Here is a 16,059-nt window from a genome sequence, read left to right on the forward strand (position 1 = left end):
TAGGTTTAGCATTATTCCGCCCTAATAGAAAAATAACAGCGCCAAATCCGTTCCTTAGTGAGGAAGCTTACTTGGTAGAGGCAGACTCCCACCTGTGATCCATAGTTGCCACACCACTGTGCAAAGACCAAAGGAAAAAGGCCCTTTTTAAAACTCTGGGGTCGGGGTGGGATGTGTGCGGGGTTTCTAACCAAGCCACAATCTCTGTGCAGCTGCAAACAGCACTGCTTCAAGAGAGAACACTTCAGCATCAAAATTACCTGAATAAATGATTCAGTGACAGCATAAACCATGAAACAAGTATAGTAGAACTAGTTGTTTTATTTAATTTGCCTTAACTGAATTATGTTGGTGAATCCAGCCATTGTATGGGCTAAAAGATCCCCATTTCTATGAATCAGTTGCTCTGTACTATTTAACTTAACGTCTTTCTGGTGTCTGTTACATTTTCTCATCTTGTTAAAAAGGATATTGTATTATTGTTGGGAAAAGGGATGTTGCCATGGATATGAGGCATCCCTATATTTTGTGTCTGTTAATTAAACATATTTTTGAAGCTCATAGACAGAAACAAGCTGTAGAATATGTGTTGTTCTGTCATTGAAATCCTTTGCAATCTGTCCTTGCGCCCATTCTGTGCATTCAAAAAAAATTGAAAGATTAGCAAAGGCACAACTGCAGTGGAAAACAATATTGTTTTCCAGAACATTCAGAGCATTTCCTTTTGTTGTTGTTTTCTGAAGCCTCTTTGATTTTGCAGGCTGTGATCACGATGCTCAGCTCCTATTGTAGCTTGATGGTTTTGAATATGGTATGACAGTCATAACGGACAGCATCAAGGATTTCTTTGGACCACGCACTTCATTCTCGGTGTAATTAAATCTGTACAGTATGCGTAGTTGACCAACGAGAGGGCAGCCTCCCCTGCTGATCACCAAGGGGAATCCTACTGAATCTCTCCCAAAGCCTCCTGTTTCAGAGCCTTAAACTGGGCACCTTCCCACATCAAAGCACTCCTGAGCGCTTGCTTCTCAAGGACTCACGTCTTCGGGAAAGAATGGCCTCTCCTTAGAAACGAACACCGCTGGTCTAATTTGCCTTGCATGGCCCTCCCCATCCCCCTAGTGTATTTGCAGGCTGGGCCTGATCTGACACAGCCGTGGCTATCTGACGAGATCACATGGAGAGGTGCGGGAACTTAAAGGCGAGGAGTTACTCTGCATCCTACCAGGAGCCTCAAAAGGACTGTATTAAAATGCGCTCGATATGCCGGTAAGGGCTTTCAAAGTGCTGTGCACCCTCTAGCCCCGGCAAACTCAAAGTGCAACTGTGAACCCATGGCAAGGGTAATAAGACCCCTATTAATTTAATGAATCCAGGGTATTAGTATGCCTAACCAGCCTCGCATATTTCATCTTTAGTCAAGTTCAATGCAGCAATCCACTAACTTGGGAGTGACAAAAGCAGGTGAATATTAGATGAATTTGGAATAAGAATCTCAATTGAGAGCATTTGTTGCATAATGATGATGATTACCACAAAAAAAGTATTTGGACATGTCCTTTTTTTTTTTTTTTAAATGGAGGTGACAATGGCACTTACAATGGAAGTGAATGGGGCCAATTATTGGAGCATTTAAAAGCAGAAACTTTATAAAAGCACATACATTACTTCTTCAGTTAAAACGTGTTTATTAGTTGTGTTGTAAAGCTATTATGGTAACAGTTTACAATAATGTTTTTATTAGTTAACATTAGTTAGCTACATTAGTTAACATGAACTAATAATGAACTGCCCTTCTACAGCATTTATTAATCTTTGTTAATGTTATAAATTTCAACATTTACTGATACATTATTAGGATCAAGTTGTATTTGTTAACATTAGTTAATGCACCGTGGAGTAACATGAACAAACAATGAAGAGCTGTAGTTTTATCAAAGAAGTAGTTCGCTTCAAAATGAAAATTCTGTCATCATTTACTTACCGTCAAGTTGTTTCAAACCTGTAGGCATTTTTTTTCTTCTGCTGAACACAAAAGACGATATTTTGAAGAATGTTGGTAACTAAACAGTTGATGGACCCCATTGAATTCCATACTAGGAAAAAAAATACTATGGAAGTCCATGGGTACATCAACTGTTTGGTTACCAACATTCTTCAAAATATCTTCTTTTGTGTTCCGCAAAAGGAAAAAAAATGCCTACAGGTTTGAAACAACTTGAGGGTGAGTAAATGACAGAATTTTCATTTTAAATTGAACTATTCCTTTAACTAACGTTAACAAAGATTAGCCTAGCAAATACAGTAACAAATGTATTGCTCATGGAGTTTTGTTCATGTTAGTTAACACATTAACTAATGTTAACTAATGAAACCTTATTGTAAAGTGTTATAAAAAAATTTTTGGGTGATCAAAAATTCATGGTTTTATCATTATTTTGTCATGGCAAAGTTGTAAAATTGGATATAACTTAACAGAAAATGTTACTAAGCTAATTTTTTTACATTAAAATCATGCTGACTTGTGGTTAAACTGTTCAAGCAGTGAGTATTGTAACGTTTACGAATTGGCCCCATTCAGTTCAATTGTACTGTAAGTGCTTCACTGTTCACTGTAATTAGTTTTTTTTTTAATAACCAACTGTATAACACAAATGTTGTCAATTGAGCTTAACTTAAACTGAACCTGAAACAGACAAAATGCAGAGAAGCACGGCATTGTGAAAGTTCTCCCCAACTTTTTACTATACTCAAACCCCCTATAATATCTTTAAAGGATAATGTTTAATAAATTAGGCCATCAAATTTGCCAAAAGATGATAGACGGGGAAGCATATATTAGCATAATTTCACACCCGGTTGGCTGTAAGCTGGGAACATGCTGGCCGTAATGATGGAACTGTGAATCTTATGCATGTCTCACTGCAACTGGGCTGTGTTAGCTCAGCCTCTGTGCATCAGACTTGTTTGTGCCAAACAGAGGGAAGCGTGACGCGACGGCTCCTCCCTGGACGTCGCTCACCTGAGTGCGGTGGCTGATTTCGCTGTGTTTGGCGTGGCCACCTGTAAGAGATTAGGCAGATAGTGGAGATTGGGACCAGGAAGGGCAGCTGCTGGACCTAATTAAAGACACAGTAACAGAACCTCTCACCGCCACACATCAAAGGTCTCAGACGACGTCCGTCTGCAGGCTCATCTCTGGGGTGTAAGGACCTGATGTGACCGAGACCAGTTGCATGCTGGGCCACAAGCCTGACCCCTGGTCCACCAGCTCGGTCGGGGCCAGGCTTACCTGTGCCGTGCTGGCGAAAGGTGATGCGCCTCATCTGTGTTTGCGTGGCGACTCCGACCTGGAGTGCAGAGAGACAGAGAGCAGAGGTGAGAGGTCAGCAGGAGAGGGCAAGTTTAAGAGAATCACACATGGGCCACATTTACCAAACACTGTCTGAAGGTAACATGAATTTTCAACTGATAACGCTCCTCAGGAGCACACGAAATGTTCACAGTGCCTTTGTACTTGCCCCCTGACCTCGGTTAAAAGAAAGAAAAAACTGCGGCTTTGATTGACTGCTCGCTGATTTGCCATGATAGTTAATTATCCAGTTCAGTCATTACCAAGACAGAGGGGTTTTCAAATTTCAAAGCCAAAGTATTGTTCACTTGATCTGGAAAATGCACCGAAAGAAGATTTTAACCCCACTGTTGCTGGAGCAACTCTGCTTTTTTCACTTGATTTTGCAATTAATTAAGGCAGACAGTGAGAGAAGGATGTTCAATAGTAAACAATTAAACACACTTTCTCACACCTTTTATCCATCCTTCACTGGAACCTCAGTGTGCCTGTCAGGGAAACCATAAACCTGTTATGCAGTTATCCATCACTTCAGCCTTATTCTGTAGTGATGTTCTCTGAATCAAAGGTGCCGTAAGTCAGCGTTCACTCATGGTGATGTAAATACTTTGACAATGTCTGCAGCACTGCCTACTTCTGCTTTATTGTTGTCAGACATCAAGTGTGGTTTTCCCAAGATCCTTTGTCATTCTGATTTCTATCCAACCCTTCGGTTTTCCATGATATACAGTTGCTTTCATTCAGCTACTTGTGTAGTACAGCCTTTCCGTTTAAAAAGTTCGGTGTAAAATATCTGAAATAAAAAGGTTATAACAATTAGTAACCCTAATGTGATTGATTCTTGCAAACTAAAGCTAACATTTTTGTTATTATTATTTTATTATCATTATTTTTATTTGTTTGTGCTTAATATATGGGTGTTCTGAGAAATCACACTTTCTGTAAATGGCAAAAAGGCTTTTCAATCTTTTTTTATGTCTTTTCTTTTTTTATTGCAGAAACGCTTCACAATCATTGTGCGCATTCAGGTTTTCTGACATTGGGTTTGTTTGTTGAGGTTGAATTTTGAGAGACGGGTAGTGGTTGAATGTATGTGTGTATGTATTTTTAGCAGAAACTTTTAGCTGATTTTGTTAGTCTGGTCCGAGTAATGAAGCCTGTGGCTCTCAATGTAAGACTCAGATGTCATTATAAACATGTTTGATGATACTGTGAGAATTTAAAGTGAGAAATGAATTGAGATTCAGGGAGAAGTAACTATTATTTTTGGGGCAACATTTGAATTAGGTCATCACGTTTACTTCATTTTCAGATTTGTATGCTTATTTTATAATATGCTATTGTTGCATGATTAGATTTCTCTATTGTGAATCTTATTCTGCAATCACTTCATCATACAGCATTTGTCTGTTGGGATCCATTAAGCTAATCCAAATACCTGTCTGTGTTCCTGTCTGGTCAACTGTACTACCTCCACTGACCTTTAGGAACATTTTATTTGTGTCCTGTCCTTTTGGCCTAAAGCTGTAGAAAATATAGATAGAATGATCTGTCCCTTTTTATTGAACAAGAAAAGGTAGGATAGCGTTTGCCTGTTAAGAGGGAATAGAAATAGCCTAACATGTCAGCTGGAATTAATTCAATAAAGGTTTCTGCCACCCTGTCCGACCAGGCCGTGTCATGTTGGATAGTGTTAGGACATGTTTGTGGTGGTTGTTGGGCTCTCTGGCACCCTGCATGGCAGCGGGTTGTGTGGGAGCCTGCTTCAGGCTCTTCGGCAAGCAGTCATGTGGTTAAATCTCGTTATAGCGTTTCTCCACCAGTCTCTGCTTGAGCAGGCTTCCCCAAAGTGTGTCATCAGCAGATGTCTTTACAGAGTACTCCAGTGCTGAATGGAAAGGAGAGGCTTCTTTGGCAATTTTGGTTTGGCAGTACCTTTCCCCCCCTCAGTCTATCAGGCCCAGCAGTCATTTCAATTTAGTTTTTCGCTCTCTGCTCAAGTCAGAAATACTGCTTGTCTTAGCAGGGCAGGCAGGAAGAATGTAGTCCAAGAGAAAGATTCGATTTTGTAGGCCCGGACCTCTCGTGGATAAAAAATTAATAATTCATTAGGGTCCTTAGCTCCATGCAAAAGGGCTGCTTTAGCCTCTGAAGATGGTATCTAAATCATGGTGATATCTATATCATGGTGATATCTATATTTAGCTTTCAGTCCAGTTAATTAACCTCACATCGAGAAATTATCATTAACTCTTTTCACATTTCCGGGTTCCTCAGAAGCGGAAGTCGTCATTGTTGGGTAAACCTTTATAGAGGTGAACGAGAGAATACATTAAATGTGCTCCCGTTTGCTCAAATAGCAAAAGAAAAACTCCACAATAGTGTTTTCACAACTTTCAAAAATAGGAAAATATCAAGAGTTTGATAACGGCAGTCAGAAAGAGAGAAAGATGTCAATTTTACCGTCACTCCCATAGACGCCGTAGAAAAACCCCACAGCAGCGTTAACTATTTTTTTGTAATTAGATGCAAAGGTAATATAATACAAAGTATAGTATTATTAATGTACATACATTTATTTTATGAAAATATAAAAAAAACCTTGCAGGATTTCCGATGTTCATGACCGTTTACACGCATCATCACAGTCAAAAGAGTCCATTGAGGAGAAACAGCAATGATTAAATGTTTAACCTCAATAGAACAGGAACATGGGCCGACTCACTGTACCGTTACATTTCAGTGAAGCTAAACAGCCTTTCACTGGTTACTAGATTATTAAATTCTGGCTATAATATCATGTTGAAGTGGTTAGTTTGGCTTGTCTAACCCTCAAAATTCTTCTGTAAAACATATTTTACATGACATGACAAATGCTTAAAGCTGTATAATTTACATTCGTTCATTGTTTAAAGCAGCCAACAGGTAAATTGGTTTGGCAAACACATGCACTTAATGTATTTTTGCATAATTATTTTTCATGCATAATTTTGTATTTAATTATGATGCGGTTTGGCTCTTCATTTTAGGTGGCAACTCTCAGATATTACTAATTGCGTGCATGTTTTCAGTGCATCGATAATATTCGTATTAATTTCGGCAGGGAAAAGCACGAGATGAATTGCATACTTGCTTCTTATTTTAACCGCATAAATTACAGCTAAGCATTGGTGAGATGTAGTGAGTAAAACTAATGAAACGCAAAAGTTAAACTAGCCATTCTTCATTACATGTACACATGGAGCACAATTCCATGCTTTATATATATCTTGATCATCATAAAAAAATTAAAAAAACTATCTGATATAAAGAATTTGTAAAATCTAGTAAAGGAAATCTGTCCTATTTGCACAGCTTCACAATAATTTATTCTGATTCTTTACTCTGGCATTAAAGTTTTTAACAGCAAGGCATCTTCACTTTTACGATTTGAATGTTGTTATAAGGAAGATAGTTGGCAATGTCAGTCATCTAGATAATGTTAAAGTCACTGTGCTCGTTACGTAAAGTCCTGCCCCAAAGTTTATTATACAACAAACAAGCAAACCATTAAAATCTAACTTCTTTCTTTATAAACCCCAAGACAACAAATATCAAAAGTCTCCCACACAAATAATGGAATAAAAGTGAGATAGGAGTGACCTAAAACAACATGCATCATTGTGCTCAAGAGACCCACAGAACAGTTGTTGTTTTGTTTTTTTTGGGGGGGGATCAAAACAAATGTGGACTACGTAAATACAAAGCAAAAAAGAATTCGGCAGTAACAGTAACATTACCAAACTCTCTCCGCGGTGAATCGTGTATTTAGGCCACCATGTTCGCAATGAAGGAAGGTGATAATAACCCAAAACATCCTTTTTATTATGGATGTGCTTTCACACCTCTACCGTAAACACCTTGATGTGGCACTTTGCATTGTGCTTCACACTACACGGTAATGGCGGCTTCCCCCAGCATTGTGCGAAATGAAGCTGTGCGCATGACTTTGCGGCGTGAGCAGAGGTCATAGCTGACTCTTCTTTGTTGTCGGGTCTAGTGGGTAGGGGCCATATCTATTTGATATCAGTGGTTGCGGCTCCCAATGCTCATTCAATGTTAATCTTGCATTAACGTGCCGAGCCACTGTAAGGTAGTGCTAACCCTTCCCCCCTCATCATCAGCCATGTTTGTTTTTGCTGGCACTTCATTATCAAAAGGCTAACTACTTTACAGCGCCTCCTGCTGCTCCCCCCGGAGGAAACTTGGGCACATTTGGAATTCAGCCCTCAGATTAAAAGGTAATCAGAATGGCCGGTCTCAGCATGTTGAAAAATGTGATCATTCCGCATTCTGCCATTTAACAAACTGGACTGCGGTCAGTCTTTCCCAGTTCTCTGTGTTTTTTTTTTTTGTACTGACAAATTCAACGCTTTTATGCATTTGCAGAGATTCATGCCAAAGCTCATGCAATTTGTAATCGCAAAGGTGTTTGTGATGCCGTCTGACAGGTCAGAACGCCCGGTTTTTGAAAAAGTGACCGTTTCCTGCTTTGCTGTAGTTTGTGGAAAATTAAAGAGTTTCTTCAGGAATGTTTAGACTTTAGATAGGAATCTCCTTTCCTGTAAGTAAATCCTGTGAGTTTGCCCGCATTTTATTCCAGGCGGTTTTGAGTTTGTCCGTGTCGTTCCCAATTAAAGCTGTGTCCGCAGACGAGTGTAGTGGTTTTGGTGGGAGGCCGTCAGCTTCAGGCAGGCTGGAGGTGTTAGGTGAACGGATGGCTTTAGGGGTCCTGGCCACGCATGAGGTGAATGAACAGAATGCCTGTGCCCACCATGTGTGACCACTAATGAAGACGCTACCAGACAGGACCCCATCACCCTGGTAACAAGATGTCTCCATAAACAAGCTGCAGGACGTTGGCAGGCCACTTCCTGGTTGTATAATGTGACCTGCTTTTCTGCAAAGGCAGATCACAGGCCTTACTCGGGGGATGTGAACAAATTTAGGAGCCGTAGAAAAAACGTAGAAATAATATAACCCACTTTTGTTGCCCTTAAATGTAGTTTTCCCGAATATCCCACCTACTTTTACATTGCCCATTACTTTTCCTCTGACGTCAGCGCTTGTCCTCATTCCCTATTGTCCTTGACTGTTTTACACGTTGCTTAAACCTGCTCTCTGAAAGCACGTCTCATTAGTGGACAGCCTTAAACCTGCATGTCAGTGGTCCACATGCCTCTTCCTGCAAGGGGGCTTTAACATATTCCACTCAGCCAGTTTACACTCAGACTTGTCACCTGCTAAACACAAAGTGCTTGACAACAGTGAACCATGGGAGATGTGTTTTTGACAAATCTTACAGGCAAATCATAGCATCTGCTGTGAGGAAATATGGTAATAAGAGTTAAGATGGCTGAATAGGCTGTGGTCCTGCCAACACATTTTGCCTTTGACTTTAAGAGAGACACGGAAAAAAATAAAATAAATATAGACACTACTGTTATTATCAGATATATTCTTGTGCAGTGGTTGACTATTTACTTGTTGGTTTTTTTTTGTGTGTGTGTGTGTGTGTGTGTGTGTGTGTGTGTGTGTGTGTGTGTGTGTGTGTGTGTGTGTGTTTTATATAATTTGTCTTTAATTTAGTTTTAAGTATGTGCTGTCCATTTCTGTAGAGGGAAGTCTAAGGATGTACACATTTTTTACATATTTTTTTATCTTCCACTTTCTGTTTGAATTAGTTTATTATCATTTTAAAAGAAATACAGTAATATTTTTGTTTTGTTTTTCAGTAATCTAAAACATACAAATATTACTGTTTTGATTGAACGGCAAGACATTTAATCTCTAGTCATGTTTTTTTTATTGATATCTGTTTTTCTTTGGTATTATTTGAACAAAAAAAGACAATAATATCACAATAGCATTGAATGATATGTATTACAGTGTAAGTAATTGAGCACTTTTGTTATCTTTAAGCCGTTTAAGTTATTCCTTGAAATGGCACTCTCATTTTTAATGAACAGTGTTTGAGAATTGTATGGAACTTATGTGTAAACAGTCAGTTAACATATATATATGTTCATGTTGAATGCCTAAATTAATATATATTCATGTTGAATGCCTAAATGAATATATATTCATGTTGAAAGTCTAAATTATATTAGTGTTTGTTTTTAAGATGAAAAAATGTAAACATTTGTTTTCTTGCTAAATAGAAAAAATACAAACCATAATATACCAGGTTTCATTATATTATAGAGTATATGGTATTATGAAACGCACCAGACATTAATTTATAAGATACACAAAGCCAGTGTAGATAAATGAAAACAATTATGGACACATCATAACATTTATTTATTTCGTCTGTAAATTACACAAAAGAAAGGAAAAAAACGCATTCAAAGAGAGCGAATTAATTTATTTTGTAAATGTCATTCGTTAAATCACTGTGTGCTCATTGCATTGATGTAAATGTTAAACCTGCCCATGAGCTCATAAAAATGTTTTTAAAATAACAATCTAATAATCCTTTTAATTTGTTCATCTCTATCATGATGTAAAGCAAGGTTTATCCGATCTTTTTCGGTTATTGTTCATTTTCAACACGGAGTAATTTGCATGCTGTTATAGTAATGCTGTCCTATTTTTCTTATTGTCTAATACACCAGTATTTCACGTAACGTAAAATATATCATTTGTAAAACGTTGAATGTTGTCAAGTATTTGGAAGATTGCAAAGACAATTATGTTTGAAAATACCACTGCATACTAATAAAATTGCAAAACGTATTAAATTGCATTATAATATAAAAACAGGGAAGGGAAACAGGGAAAGTTTTTTGTAAAAATAGATGGTTTAATTAGATACAGCAAAATGTTGTAAACCGCAAAACATACTCTTTTTCCTAAATTATTCAAATAAATCCTAATGAAGTTCTTCAGGGAGACTGTGACACTGGGTTAGAATCAACACAAATTCATTTACTTAATTTTTTTTTTTAGATTGTTTTATATTGCTCAGTATTTGAATGTAGGGTAATTCTAATATTAAAAAAAAAAGTTTTACATCGCATGCGTCACAAGTTTTCTTGTTTTTAATTAGAGTTAAGTTTGTTGTTTGTATTACAGCCACTTGAAACTATAGATGCATAAAAGAGTTTTGATTTAAACAATGAGTGTTTATTAGCCTTTTTGTTGAAAAGAAAAAGAAAAAGAAAAAAACCCACCATTGATGCATTCTCAGCTTTTTTATTTTGCGTTTTTGATTTCTCCATCTGTTTCCGTGGATATTGTCACATTTCTTGTATTGTTTATCTAGTTGGTAAAGTTTGCTTGTTGCATCAAAAGCTGGTTCATTAGGTATTTCGTGACAGAATCTAATTGGGAAAAGTTTCTTTCATTTCCAGTGCGGCTTTTTACTTCTTCAAGGAGAGTGGTCATGAATGGTTTATACTGAGTCATAAACTAATCATACTTAATGATAGGAGGGAATCGACAGAGGCGCAGGCCTGATCAAAACTGCTCTCTTATTCAGATGGTTCCTCTGTGTGAGAAAGGAAACACTAGGAGAATGCTGAATGAAAGCACACCATCTGTTTTTCACATGTTCCTCAGTGTTGGGGACATCAGACTCTGTCATCAGCTCATTTTACACTCGAGTGCCACTCAAACTCCATCTCTTTTAATTGATATTTACAGTCATCTGTTCATTTTCATCATTATAGCACACCAGTACATTTGCACTATTAAGCGATATGCTAAACTGTCATCTGCTCAAAGTAGAAAAAGTGTACATGTTTTGTCTCCGTGTTTGTATATTAATTATTATTATTAAACTTAAGCTAGCAAAAAAGTATTTAGATTTAGGGTAAGTTGTTGAGACAATTTTTAAATATAAAACAATATGATGCATTTGAGATACTCGAGTAATGCCGCTTTTTTCCTCAATTTGATTTGGATTATCAATTCTTTAAATGTCTCATTCAGTCCATAAATTCCTGACAGGTCAAAATAAGATGCAATACTTTTATTTTATCATGGTAGCTATATCCCGATGAAGAGAACATCTTGCAAATCATAAACAATTATATGCAGTAGTTTTCTATAGACGCACGTAGACCTCAACACTTAAGACAAACTCCAAGAACAACAAAATCGACAAACAGTAAGTAAAAAAGGCGCTCTGAATATAGCCGCCCAACAAAATAAACAACAGCGGTGACAAAAACAACTGCAGAAAGTCAGCAAACAATCCATAAGAATAACCACTTAATTAATTCCTGCCGCAATGCATGCTGGGAGCTTGTGATCCTTTATGAAATCAGCAGCGTTCTCCTTTAAAAATAGTTTCTAAAAATCTATTTGACTATTTTTGGCATTTGAGGGTATATTTTTGTGTTTTAATGTAGATCCAAAGAAATTTCTTACTGGGTCCATCTGTGTGTCTGTATATGCTGAATGAAATGTTTTTTTTGTTTTTTTTTGCAGTATATATCGAATGGAATAGAATGAAAGAATGTGAGTACTACACTTCAATATTAAGTCCACATGCTGTTTGTAGTGTTTGGAATGGGTCCCTTTTCTGTCCGCTCATAAAAAAGTCCAAAAGCAAACAGTGAGTTCGTACTGTGCCGCCGTTCCCATTTCTCCAGTCAAACTCTCCAGACCTCGGAGATTTGGAAAGTGGAGGAGAGAAAGTTACCTTTCTCTTTCTTCTCATTCCAAATTACAAAAAAAAAACCTCTCACATGGTCTCAAAGTTAACCTTACATACAGAGAGAAAAAGAGAGGGAGGGGATGGGATAAAGAGGCTTTTTTCTTCTCTTTTTAAAAAAGCTTTAAAGAACAAAGACTCAAAGAAACTCCAAAATGAGGCTGTCATATTTTACAAACAAATACGTCTTAATGAAAGTTACTTTTTTAGTGTAAGAGATTGATTATTCTACAATGTCCCTGTAGCCTTAAAGACATACTCCATATATGCACTATTTTCTAAGTGATGCAACGGCGTATGTTTATGGTTGAAATCAACACTCATATTTTCATCTCCTTTTGGTGTACAGTATGATTTTACCCCACAAAGGTGGAGAAACAAAATTCATATGGATCGCCTAGGAAGCGGGTGAGCAGAAAAGGAAATAGTTGCGTAAACATAAAATGGAGTTGCGTTAAGATGCTGTATTATCTAACGAGAGAGCCAAAGTTTGTTTCAAAATGGGGCAAGATAATACAGAGGAGTGTTACATCACAATTTTTTCCCACTCAAAACAAGGTACCCAAAATGTGGGTGGGGTATGTGGGTGTGTGTCTGCGGGAAATAACATCCTGGCTGTGGATAAATCAAGAAAGAAATGATAGATCTTCATGTCATTATGTAGAAAAACACAATCTATTCATATCCGTGTGCGATTACTCATGCGATGGGAAATGCGATTTGCGCTGTGTTACTACAAATATCATATCACTTACAGCTTTCGCTCACTACCGCACAAAGAGGCAGCCATTTTGTCTGGCTCCCTCTGAATGCGCCTCCGTTCTCATTGTATGACACCTAAACCCTCGTTTTATACAACATTTATGATGCCACACCAAACGCCCATGTCACACGCTCTCTTTTTGTCCAGCGCTGACAGAAAATGCACATTTTGAGGTACTGCCCATGATTTTTCCTCTTAGAACGTTCCAGACACCATTGAGTAATAGCTACGCCACATGCCTCCCTTCTTTTCTTTCGTTTGCGCACACACACACACACACACACACACACACACACACACACACACACACACACACACACACACACACACACACACACACACACACACACACACACACACACACACACACACACAAATGCACCAAAGCGCCCAACATGGGACAAGATGAGGCTCATTGAAGAGCCAATCTCACACCTGCTCCCCCACCAACCATGTAGACACACACACACACACACACACACACACACACTCACTCACTCTTGCGCTCGCTCTCACACTGAGCTTGTTGTCCAGAGGTGACTTTATCCTGAATTGACAAAGTCAGCCAGAAAAGAAAATCTAGGTTGGACAAAAAATAGTAAAGTAAATAACTAGCAAGTGAGACTGCAGTAGATTTTGTATTAATCAAATATTTATATAATCTTTCTTTGTGTATGGCCTTTCAATCAGGTACTTTATTTGATCTCATCTGAAGATAGGCTGGCAAACAGCTAAGGAGCACCCACATAGTTTAAAATACTCTGAAATAGTGATTTAACTTAATTTGATACTTTTTTGCAATTAAAGGCTTTAAAATCCTTTGAAGATGTATAATGTCTTTAATTAATAATAGAAATCCCAAATCATATAGCCTTTTTAACATTTCCACATCTCAGCAATATTTTAGCAGAATCAATACATTTTTAATTAGTTTTCTTGACTGGCCTGGTCAGTGCTGAAGTTTCCCAAGTATATTTTCACAGGAAAACACACGATCCATATGACCATATCTATTTTGTGCCAACACAGCAACATGAAAATCCATCATCTGCAATTTATGATTACTCTGGAATAGGGTGTGTAATGTAATCCCCCTCAAGAAACACTTCTTTAAAGCTGAGCTGTGAATATTGTTGATAAAAGGCTTTGTTTTTAACTCGGATGTATTTGTTCATTTGAACTTCACTGTATTCAATTAGCAAAGGTCGTTTTTCAGCAAATGCATCATCGGCCTCATCAGAGCGCCAGTCCACGTCAACTCACAATTAAGGCGTTGGATACCCTCACACACCCATTCAACTGACCTGATAAATCAATCACCACATAACTAGATCTATAAAAGATAGATGTGCCAATAACCCTCTTATAAAATAGCGTACTACACTTTGACATTTACATTAACACTCACCTTATCCATTTGCTTTATACACATCCAGTATGATTGATGGTTTATGATGCGTAGCTTGGAGCATGCGGGAACAGAATCTATTTTCTTCTTAATCTTGTGCAACTTCTAGCAGTCTGGCTCAAAGTCTCAGCCCAACTAGGAGAGTAAGGCACGGAGCTGAACTCCATAAATCTGCACAGACCAGGCCTTCACTGGTCAGGAGCGCCATGGGAGTGTCAGGCTGCTCTCGGCTGGGGTTTTGGGGCAGGATTATGGATTGAGACACAGCTGAGAGGCTAAACTTACACTTTTCATTCCACCTTCAAGGGGGTCTCTACTTCCTAGAAGCCAGATTTCAGACCTTTCATTTTGCCTCTCCAATGAATGGACCATTAACTGCTGATTCTTTATAGGTTTGTTTATGATGTGCAGTTAAGAATTAAATTTGCCTCCCCCCAAAAAAATACTACTAAAAATAACAATGTCTTCTTTTGATTTTTTTTTTTTTTTTGAGAAAATGTTTTGGTAGTGTGAAACGATAGAAGGAAGGAGACATGGCATGCTTAAAACGCCTTATTGGAGTATGTAAAGAGAGAGCAGTATGCCCCCTTCTGGCTCTCCTCTTTTCTCTGTTGTCCTTTCTTCTTTCTTTTTTCCCTTCCGTATTTTGAAATTTTCCGTTATCTTTTGATCTGCTCTCTGAGTAAGGGTCTTAGGATTTGTGAGAGTGACTGATTTGGAGGGACAAAAAAATCTCCATAATAAGATGTTGGCAGTAAATGGGGGTCCAATAAATGCTCCATGTTTTCTGGTGTCCCCCGCTCCCCACAGAAAGCTCTAGATCCTCTGCACTGCTCTGTAATCTGTGTGAACTGTCGTCTTCTTTGCCTTTAAAGAGCTCTGGAAATGTGACAGTACATCTTAAGAGGGCCACCTCAATATTGATATGGCTCACTTATTTTCCAGCTGAATTGAAATGAAGACTTTCTCAGAGGAGCTGTTTGATCTTGCTGTTAATTTGGGGCACAAAGAATATTCTCAGTCACAGTGTTTTCAGTTTTTACTACTGCTCTGCCAAAAGTGTGATACCAGTAATGATCAACATCTGCATATGACATGCATGGATGCTAGAGTCACCCTGTAATTCTCATCCGAACTGATCAGCGCTATGAAATCGATACCTTCAGTCGGTTTCTATAGGGTATATGCTGACCCAGTCACTTTCGTAGTTGTAAGGCAAACTATTACCTGACTAACCATACTAAATAAACCCATCATCCTGGAATTGTGCGTGTCTCTCCGTCCCCTTGCCCAGCACCCGGTGCCACAAGCTTGAGCCGGCACTGGCACCGACGCCAGCCTGTGGTCCTAGGGGCCAGTACTGGCGAGGGACTGGGGTGAAGAACGAGACCTAGAGACTACTGGTGGCTGAGCATGCCCAAGCCGGGTGTGGGTAATTACGGCGGGGAGAAGCCGATTAGCTTAGACCCGAGCAGCACAGCGAGGGGGACGGGCCCACACCCAGCAGGGAGGGGAGTCTTGCCACGGCGAAGACCAATCAAGTGTAAAGCCCAGTGCAGACCCCCGGCCCTCAATTCAGTGGGAAAAGGCTTGGCTGGCGGTTCAGAGCACCGCAACTTTCACGGATTAGTTGAGACTCTATTCTGGCGGCTGAATGGGGAACACAGCACGAGAGCGGGGCTTCAATGTGCGCGCTTGGGCTTGCACAAACACACACACACACACACACACACACACACACACACACACACACACACACACACACACACACACACACACACACACACACACACACACACACACACACACACACAGACAAAACCTCCAAACAG

At 38.8% G+C, this 16,059-nt stretch overlaps 1 protein-coding gene across 1 annotated transcript; it reads right to left on the bottom strand.

The window, feature by feature from the left end:
* Window positions 1-303: 303 nt before the first annotated feature.
* On the bottom strand, window positions 304-14,430 carry LOC143744220 (uncharacterized). The gene is made up of 3 exons (XM_077235605.1): window positions 14,228-14,430; window positions 3,155-3,353; window positions 304-3,066 (listed from the first exon to the last, which is right to left on the bottom strand). Exons 1-3 carry the CDS (start codon window positions 14,249-14,251, stop codon window positions 2,942-2,944), a joined length of 348 nt encoding a protein of 115 aa, XP_077091720.1. The 5' UTR covers window positions 14,252-14,430; the 3' UTR covers window positions 304-2,941.
* Between the last annotated feature and the right edge of the window lie 1,629 nt (window positions 14,431-16,059).

Source organism: Siphateles boraxobius, unplaced genomic scaffold (assembly GCF_051911475.1).
Source record: "Siphateles boraxobius isolate OS27281-9 unplaced genomic scaffold, OSU_SipBor_1 2, whole genome shotgun sequence".
Taxonomy (NCBI): Eukaryota; Metazoa; Chordata; class Actinopteri; order Cypriniformes; family Leuciscidae; genus Siphateles; species Siphateles boraxobius.

What these genes read in the sequence shown, in the direction of transcription:
- LOC143744220 (XM_077235605.1), bottom strand. Translation starts at nt 14,251, where the DNA reads ATGTGTATAAAGCAAATGGATAAG. An exon ending in GTATAAAGCAAATGGATAAG is followed by an intron (nt 3,354 to 14,227) that starts GTGAGTGTTAAT and finishes TCTGCACTCCAG; the next exon opens with GTCGGAGTCGCCACGCAAAC. An exon ending in GAGACCTTTGATGTGTGGCG is followed by an intron (nt 3,067 to 3,154) that starts GTGAGAGGTTCT and finishes AATCTCTTACAG; the next exon opens with GTGGCCACGCCAAACACAGC.